Source organism: Watersipora subatra, chromosome 8 (assembly GCF_963576615.1).
Source record: "Watersipora subatra chromosome 8, tzWatSuba1.1, whole genome shotgun sequence".
Taxonomy (NCBI): domain Eukaryota; kingdom Metazoa; phylum Bryozoa; class Gymnolaemata; order Cheilostomatida; family Watersiporidae; genus Watersipora; species Watersipora subatra.
The window spans coordinates 14,220,722-14,231,135 of NC_088715.1; the positions used below are offsets into that span (position 1 = coordinate 14,220,722).

At 36.3% G+C, this 10,414-nt stretch overlaps 1 protein-coding gene across 1 annotated transcript; it reads left to right on the top strand.

Moving 5' to 3' along the window:
• The first annotated feature begins 1,333 nt into the window (after positions 1-1,333).
• Positions 1,334-7,619, top strand: LOC137401489 (ubiquitin carboxyl-terminal hydrolase isozyme L3-like). The gene is made up of 6 exons (XM_068087865.1): positions 1,334-1,440; positions 1,998-2,138; positions 2,487-2,622; positions 3,315-3,404; positions 6,156-6,331; positions 7,368-7,619. Exons 1-6 carry the CDS (start codon positions 1,390-1,392, stop codon positions 7,452-7,454), a joined length of 681 nt encoding a protein of 226 aa, XP_067943966.1. The 5' UTR covers positions 1,334-1,389; the 3' UTR covers positions 7,455-7,619.
• Positions 7,620-10,414: the final 2,795 nt, after the last annotated feature.

Sequence of the window (10,414 nt, forward strand, 5' to 3'; positions counted from 1 at the left end):
GCAAACTAGAAAAGATGACTCATAATTGTTATTTGTTAAATGAATTTTGTTTTTGCTGCAAAAATACATTAACAATAACGAAACAAATTTCACGTAACCAAACGTTTCATCTATATAAAGTACATGAGTTAAATCATGATGCAACTGAGGGCAACCGATTAGCTGTACTGTATCGTTATGGGAAAAGATAACAAGCCATATGTATAACTTTTAATATTTTACTAGAATGGAGAGGCACAGCCATTTGTTTTGCTACTTTACTTGATGATGAAAGTTACACCAAAAACATGCAAACAAGAACATGATCTACAAAAATAGGAGCAGCCTTTATAGGTGTTTTTAAAAACCCATCAATCCAGCTATCAAATATTAATATAACGTCAAACTTCTAGTTGGTTTTTTTGCCAGATATATTTATTGCACTACTAAGTATATCAATTTATTACTGCAAACGCCAAAAAACTGTAGCATTGTGCCCAAATGAACTGGCATAGGCATTCCTATTGCAGAATATTTTAATTTTCAAGTTTATCTTAGAAAAACGCCATATAATCATTCTATTATTTCGGAGCAATCTGAGACGCAAAGTTTTATGTAAAGCAAAAGAGAGTTCATTTCCACAAGCTGTATTGATTAGACTATACGCCAATCTTAGTTCATAAACCTAGAGATTTGTCTGATATGTTTGGTACAGCCAGCCAACACTACAGTACATTTTAGAATCTAAACCGAGACTATGTTGAGACTGCGCTCATTCATTATTTTTTGTGGTACTGATTCAAAGGATCAACTGAGCTGGCTTTCATCTTCATATCACATGATATATGGGAGGTAGAATTTAAATTATTGGTAATGCAAAAGCCATTTGTTATGTTTACTTCATGCATAAAGTTTTACAAATCCTCATACTAACACCTACCGTACCATTCATAAGCACACAAATTCTTTGACAGAATCTCACACAATGCAGTAATTATAAGCATTCTTTTTGTATAATGTTTATATTTTATGATGCCAGCTGGCAACCAGAGACTTTGACCACAGTTTCTTCATTTTTTATTTCTATTTTGAGAAATGTGAATGTTAAAAACCAACTTTTCTTTATAAATTAAAGCCAACTACTGTTTTCTATGACAAAATGATACATATTTGTGGGCATGTTTTTAACAAAGACTAGATAATAAGCTTGATGCCATGCCGGCATGTTTTTGGCCCAATTCATGCTCTTGGTATTACATCACACTATCATGTGCAGATTATAATTAAGTTAATGAGGGTTTGTCTTTTTAGTAAGCTTTCTATGCTATAAAAGCTCAAAAATGCTTTTTTGGATGTTGCAGGTTACACTTATAGAAGAATAGTTTGCTAAAGTATCAACATTCGATTACAATGGCTGAGACGAAAAAGATACGATGGCTCCCATTGGAGTCTAACCCTGAGGTTAGTAACATATATATTCACACAGTCTTTAATTTAAAATTCTATATAAGTAATAAATCAACTTATTTTGGCTTTACACACAGTCAGGTACTCTGAAGGTCACAGTCAGGTACTCTGAAGGTCACAGTCAGGTACTCTGAATAAGCTGTACTAATATCTTTCACAATCTGTTAGGAATATACGTGTATGTGAAATGGTTGGTTCTAATATACCAAGACATCCACTGATAGTATTTATAGGTTGAAATACTATCTAAGATTATGAAGTTTTTAATAATCAGTTTATAGAGACATAAATACCAAGTGGAAGTAAGTTACTCTATAATAAATTGTACGCAAAAATAAAATGCTGTGCCTATCGGATAGTGTACTCCTTTAATACGATGTCAACAACAATGTACATCGAGCATGTGTTGTTTGTGAACATAAGACAACAGGTAGAAATTATCAGGATCGTATAAATTTGATTTGATGCTGGCTGTCTGTGAAATTGTCAACTTACCTAGTACAATATCTAGGGCAGGTTTTCATCACATCCACTTTTATGCTGTACTACAGGTGATGAACAAGTATATGTACAACCTAGGAGCGTCAAGTGACTGGGCATTCTTTGATGTTTTTGGTTTTGATGAGGATCTTCTTGGGATGATTCCAAAACCGGTTGCTGCTGTGATGCTGCTTTTCCCAATCTCTGACAAGGTAATCAACTCAGTCTAACGCACCTCTCAATGTTACAGAGTAAACCCTCGGTTCATCGCATTCTCATATTTAATGGAGTTATTTGCTCTCTGTCCTTCCTTTATATCTCAGTCACGATTATCACTTTTTCTTTCATCTGACAAGGTGACCCACTTTATATGCATCACCTTCAATCACTAAAAAAGTACTCTACTCTTTCCTCATCACCTCCATTCACTGACAAGGTAATGCATTTTTTTCTCCATGCTCTTCCACCTTACTGAGTAATGTTCATATGAATCAAACTTGCTAACTATTACGCTACTGTCTCAGGTTCAGCAGCCCTTGAATGCTAATGTTTTGTTGCAGTCGGAGACTGTGTCCATTGGGACAGAGGAAGAAGTGGAAGGACTGTACTACATGAAGCAAACCGTAGGCAATGCCTGTGGGACAGTTGGAATTATACATGCTCTTGCGAACAATGGCAATCAGGTGTCACTAGATGGTAGGTGATTCATTGTAACAAGTTATGTGTTCGTATCTCAGTGTTACAGCTAGAATATTATGGTTTTTCATGTTGAAAAATTGCATTCGGTTCAACGAGTCTAACATTTTGATGATCAAGTTGAAATAAAACAACATAACATAATAAATAACATAGCTTTTGAATTTAAAACCAACAGACCTGCTTCTAAGGAATTGATATGCATCAGAACTGGTTCCTCCATGAACAGCAATGTTGCCTTGTCATGCCGACCTTCAAACCCACATGTAAATTCTGTTACAGGAAGTTTTACATAACGTGCCAACTTTATGTGTAGTAACTACTCAAAACACTGACATTCTGTCTGACTCTATTGGTTACGAAACATTCTCTGCTTTGACATCTCTGCTTTGACATCTCTCTTTGACATCTTTTTAATGACCCTCTTTGATGTCTTTCCGTGACATCTCTCCGTGGCGTCTATCTTGTCTAACTTTGCCGTCTATCTCTGATGTTTATCTTTGTCTATTGAGGCCATATGTAATGTAGATCTGTGTTTGTGTGATAATTTCTTTCAATAGCTTGAAATGATTAGCTCCTAGCTAGTTCTAGCAAGTTTTCATCTACAGCAGAATTAAATGTTTCAAATGCGTCATATGTCGCCCAGTGGCTATACATGCATTATTAAAATAATTTTATGGTATATTTTATAGAAAGCAAAGCCCTTTCTGCTTTTCTAAAGCGAACAGCAAGCATGAACAAAGACGAGAGAGCTGTTGCCCTTGGAGAGGATGAATCAATTGGTTAGTTATGCATTACTAGTAGTGAGCAACTAATTTTATTGACTGATCGATAGCTGGTTAGTTTATTAAATTACTTAGAGTGACACAGGGCAGACGTTATATTGTTGGAACAATTAATCACACCCTACTGCATATTTCTAGGCATATACATGTAGGTCACTCTGTATATTACTAGGCATATAGGCCACTCTGTATATTACTAGGCATATAGGCCACACTGTATATTACTAGGCATATAGGCCACACTGTATATTACTAGGCATATAGGCCACACTGTATATTACTAGGCATATAGGCCACACTGTATATTACTAGGCATATAGGTCACTCTGTATATTACAAGGCATATAGGCCACACTGTATATTACTAGGCATATAGGCCACACTGTATATTACTAAGCATATAGGCCACACTGTATATTACTAGGCATATAGGCCACACTGTATATTACTGGGCATATAGGCCACACTGTGTATTACTAGGCATATAGGCCACACTGTATATTACTAGGCATATAGGCCACACTGTATATTACTAAGCATATAGGCCACACTGTATATTACTAGGCATATAGGCCACACTGTATATTACTAGGCATATAGGCCACACTGTATATTACTAGGCATATAGGCCACACTGTATATTACTAGGCATATAGGCCACACTGTATATTACTAGGCATATAGGCCACACTGTATATTACTAAGCATATAGGCCACACTGTATATTACTAGGCATATAGGCCACACTGTATATTACTAAGCATATAGGCCACACTGTATATTACTAGGCATATAGGCCACACTGTATATTACTAGGCATATAGGTCACTCTGTATATTACAAGGCATATAGGCCACACTGTATATTACTAGGCATATAGGCCACACTGTATATTACTAAGCATATAGGCCACACTGTATATTACTAGGCATATAGGCCACACTGTATATTACTAGGCATATAGGCCACACTGTATATTACTAGGCATATAGGCCACACTGTATATTACTAGGCATATAGGCCACACTGTATATTACTAGGCATATAGGCCACACTGTATATTACTAAGCATATAGGCCACACTGTATATTACTAGGCATATAGGCCACACTGTATATTACTAAGCATATAGGCCACACTGTATATTACTAGGCATATAGGCCACACTGTATATTACTAGGCATATAGGTCACTCTGTATATTACAAGGCATATAGGCCACACTGTATATTACTAGGCATATAGGCCACACTGTATATTACTAAGCATATAGGCCACACTGTATATTACTAGGCATATAGGCCACACTGTATACTACTGGGCATATAGGCCACACTGTGTATTACTAGGCATATAGGCCACACTGTATATTACTAGGCATATAGGCCACACTGTATATTACTAAGCATATAGGCCACACTGTATATTACTAGGCATATAGGCCACACTGTATATTACTAGGCATATAGGCCACACTGTATATTACTAGGCATATAGGCCACACTGTATATTACTAGGCATATAGGCCACACTGTATATTACTAGGCATATAGGCCACACTGTATATTACTAGGCATATAGGTCACTCTGTATATTACTAGGCATATAGGCCACACTGTATATTACTAAGCATATAGGCCACACTGTATATTACTAGGCATATAGGCCACACTGTATATTACTGGGCATATAGGCCACACTGTGTATTACTAGGCATATAGGCCACACTGTATATTACTAGGCATATAGGCCACACTGTATATTACTAAGCATATAGGCCACACTGCATAATTACAAGGCATATAGGCCACACTGTATATTACTAGGCATATAGGCCACACTGTATATTACTAGGCATATAGGTCATACTGTATATTACTGGGCATATAGGCCACACTGTATATAACTAGGCATATAGGCCACACTGTATATTACAAGGCATATAGGCCACACTGTATCTTACTAGGCATATAGGCCACACTGTATATTACTAGGCATATAGGCCACACTGTATATTGCAAGGCATATAGGCCACACTGTATATTGCTAGGCATATAGGCCACTCTGTATATTACTAGGCATATAGGCCACACTGTATATTGCAAGGCATATAGGCCACTCTGTATATTACTAGGCATATAGGCCACACTGTATATTACTAGGCATATAGGTCACCCTGTACATTACTAGGCATATAGGCCACACTGTATATTACTAGGCATATAGGTCACTCTGTATATTACTAGGCATATAGGCCACACTGCTACTAGAACAAACAATACTATACTTATTAGAACAAACAAACAAATCATTGTAAATGGACATAGAATATGTGTGTTACCCATTAACTTATTGTAAAATAATTGCGATCATATTCCATAAAACTAACAATATTGATCAGAAGAAAAGACAAGTTCTCGATGCACACTAATAATATTACAGTTACGATACAGCCAACCAGTTAAAACATCAAGTCTAGCTTTCTTCTTTTTTATGGCTAAAGGAGCGAATTGGAAAGATCTTGGACTGGATTAGGCAATTTAAATGTATTTTACTGTTCATATAATGATATATCCCTGTAACGTAAACGTTCCTGGAACGAATAACTGATGTAACAAATTTACGCACCTCCTTTCTAGGAATTAGGCGTCTATGAATGAAATCTCATGCTTTGTTTTACAAAATAGCCTAAGCACCTTGGATCTGTGTTGCTGTATAAAAGATAGTTGTATTTTCAATGTGCTGTCAGGTTCAGCACATGAGTCATCCGCCCAAGAGGGACAGACAGAGGCACCAGATATAAACACTAAAGTCAATCTTCACTTCGTCGCCTTCGTTCACCATAATGGTGGCCTATATGAAATGGATGGGAGAAAGTCTGCTCCCACAAGACATGGCAACACAACTCCAGGGACATTACTTGAGGTAACTGTATTCTGCATATCTGTTGCTTCTGGCTCTAATTTTGCATCAGCCAGCCAGTATGGATGCTGTTCTAGGCTCATACACTGTAAGAAAGTTTCAAGATTATGACTGTATGACATCACAAATATTAGCCAATCAAACCATGCTTCCTCTCCAGATAGTCTTAATAAGTTGGCAACCACGCTTCCACATGATAACATTACTATCCTAGTGTTTTGAAGATTAGAATTGACTACTAAATTGAGTTTTTGAGAAAGTAAAGCCTTTCCTGGGTGACCTTGGAGCAGCGATGGAAGTTTTTTTACTTTCGTAGGCACAGACAATTAAACCTCAGTTATTGTTTACCCTTTTAAGGAAGCTTGACAAGTTTCTGGTGTCTGATCACTTTCCCACTTGGTATTGTGCCACTGGAAATCATATGAGTATCGTTTGCTCTCTGTAAAATTGTTTGGTGTTGCTGCAGATGAATTACCTTAACTAGTATTAAGCTTAGTGGTCCATGGGATTTCTTGCATTCTAAACATCCTCTTGCATGTGGATGGTCAAGAGGCTATATGAAACTTGCCAAGAAATATTTTGAGATACTTGTTTTGATAAAATTCTGTTTGTTGATATTTTGTTGAACAGTGGTATTTTTGTGGTTGGGCGACTAGACGTTTAAAGATGGGTCCCCGCAGGCTATTGAGATATAAAGCTTTAGAAAGTCAGAGTAAAGTGTTTTTCATCTACTCAATGAACAACTTGTAGTTTTGTTTCAACCTTTATAAACGATGCGTGTTCACATAGAAGACTTGCGCGTTTAGTAAGGACTGGTGTGTTTAGTTAGAGGGACTGGTGTGTTTTGCATGGAGAACTAGTGTGCTAAGCATACATAATGTAGTTTATTTAGTTATATAAATGTGGTTTTTACGGGTTTCTTCTAATCATTTGGCAGCGTTGACTGATGTTACATATTCAACATGATCAAAACAAGCCTGTCTAGATTAATTATTATTCATGCATGCACATCTGCTGACAATGTTAAATACTCATGTAGGACTCGATGAAAGTTGCAAAGCAATTCATGGAACGGGACCCTGGAGAGTTGAGCTTCACAATAACTGCTTTGGCTGCCAATTCCTAGCACTGGCCAGCCATTTCACTCGCAATGCTCATGACATACTTTCGCCGGTTCAATTCAGAAATGATCAATATATACAGGGTACACTTGGCTCTAGATGAGATATCGCTGTGTGTTCTGGAAAGTTCTGATGAATCAATACATAACTTAATTGTTGTTGTTTAAGTTGCTGCCTGTATTGTTTACTGAACATATTCACACTCTACTACAGGATGTATCTAAAAGTAACATCAAAACTCCTTAGACTGGGGTTCCTTCCCTATTTTCCTCGTCTAATGTTTGAGTGTATCTGTCAAGATTAGGGTTTGGAATATCATCGGCGTAATTGGTTCCATGGCAAAGTTTGCCACTAATCGGGTCAATTACAGCGCCATTCTTAAATATAATGTCTTCCACTTTATGAGTGATTTTATGTCCTTCGGGTCGGTGAAGTTCAGATATCAATACCATGTCTCCTATTGAGGAATTGTGCGTATCATCCAAAGCTCTGAAGTGGCGCCTGAAAAACAAGTTCTTTTTATACCAACTACCTAACAGAATGGGTGTTAGTAAGACCAGCTAGTTGCCAAAGAGACACATTTATTGGTTGGAAAAGGTATATACCGCAGTGGAAATTAAGATGAATGAATGTGAACATGAATTTTGAGCTGTATAGAATTGACTAACATCAAGTCTAGCGATACTCCAGATTTCTAACATTGAAACAATACAAATTGTTTCAGAACAAAAATCCATGAGTGTGTTCATTGAGGACAATTACTGTCCTTAGTGCATGCAGTTATGAGTTTCTATTCAGATAGTTTGTGGCACAGACATAGAATAATAATAGTACTAAGAATACCAATTGAGCCCTGAATTGCTTGAAGTAGACCTTATTTTATAAATTAAATAAGCTGTAGTGAGTCTGCTCTTATATAACACTATCCTCTCGTAAGTATTTGTTAACGTCTTATTATAGCAAATATTAATTTTCAAACTTGAAAAGCATGTGAGTGATGCAAGTCATAGAGTGTCAGTCTATCAAACGGAATTTTGCAAGATCAAGACCTAGACAAATCAATAATCATGATTCATTCTAATCAAAGTTTATATCATTTCTTCAGTACGGCAGTCTCAAGCAACATTTAATCAGAATTTTATAACATAATAGATTGTTGGTTAGGAGGTACAAAACATCAACATACACAGTGTTTCACCATTGAATTTCACAGTGTCCATAAATACTGTTAATTCCTGTCAACTGGAAGAATGCATTAAAAATTCCAGACTGAAAATTGCAAATAAGCAAGTCTTGCAGAGAAATCAAAATGGTGTAACCGTAACCTTACTATGGACTATTAAAACTGAGAATGGTGTCAAATATTTTAGTAATTATCTTCTCATGTCACCTCTCTAATGTTAGCAGGGGTGCAATGCTGGTTTCTTGTTTTAATCTAGCATAGCTGTTAATGAGCGTTAGTTTATAAAAACTTGAAAAAATTAGTCTTCATAGGGACAGTATGTCTGTATTAAAACAAGAAGAGCCACCACAGGAGGCCTTTGCACTGGCGTGGCTTCAAGGAAAGATCAACCTTCAAAAATGTGTCAGTCTCATAATCCTTCCCGAAAATCTTAATAAAACAAACAAGCTTATTTAGTCTTAAAAACCATTCCCTTCTTGCCTACTTCGATGCAGCATTTAATGACCTTGCTTTACTAGAAGATAAATTCTAAAATGTGCACATTTTGAAAACTTTATGTAGAAATGATTACAAGTAGAGTTTCAACTGCACATCATTTCTCCCTGCTAGCAACATTGATCAAGTAACCAACCGTTTTATTGGGTAGTGCAAAGAATTTTTGTGTGATTCAAATGCAAAAAACCAATTTCACGGATGTTAGATGCTGATGTTATAATTTATTTTGCTATTATGTGACATAGATATGAAAAGAAAACCGTTTTACTATAAATGATTTTATTTTATATCTGAGGAGAAATATGAGAGATGGCTGTTTAGTCTTCTATCAATTCAACCACATCCATAATTTGGTTAGACATACTTCTTAGGTTGAAAAAAGCAATTTATGCGAAGAGTCAAGACAGGCAAAAGGTTCTTCACAGTGAAACGGGTCTAGCTTTATTGATAATTACTATTTCTAGTGTGAACACAAAAGGTAGGAATGGACTTAAAAAAATTGTAGCAGTCATGGAGCAATACTCATGGCCTAGCATTACTGAAGCTATCGAACAATGTAGCTTTTTATTCACATTTTGAAGTACCTTTTACCAGAATAGAATCTTGCATAAACACCAAATTTTACTCTCAGTCACTCTAAAAAATATTATGGCTAAAATTGGAATGCATCAAAACAATGTCGCGATCGGCCAAAGAAAACATTTTACCTATGCTATAAGAAGTTATAGTTCACCAGTATTGGCATTAAATTTACATTTGCCAGACTTTCTTTTATGATTTGAGGGAAATAAGATATTGTAGCGTAGTAAAGTCGTGATCTAGTACTGTATACATCAGTGGACCTCACGTGCAGAGCCGTCACTAAATTCACTGAGTTTTGTATATTTTGAATAAGTATTAGCAGAAGGGTTTTCAGAGAGAAAATGGTAGACAACCAATTTTAATTGACCATCATATAGCAAACACACTAGACTTCATAGACTAATAGACTGATGAGTGCATTTCATGCAGTTGCAACCTTATAAAGCACTGGTGACTAAGTCATGCGACTAGGTCATATGACCACAGATGCTCTGGCACCAAATCTCATAACAAATAGTCACAATAAATCTTTTACCAGGAGGAAGACCATTTGCGGTGGTGATCCCCAACACAAACAACTGAAAGAAGTTAATTCAACCTAATAGACAACTTTCGTAGTAATAAAGCAACAATTTCAACTTTGGAGTTATCTGTCCTTACAAGGAGACATACTTATAAAAACTTGCATGAACCGTTTGACTGACT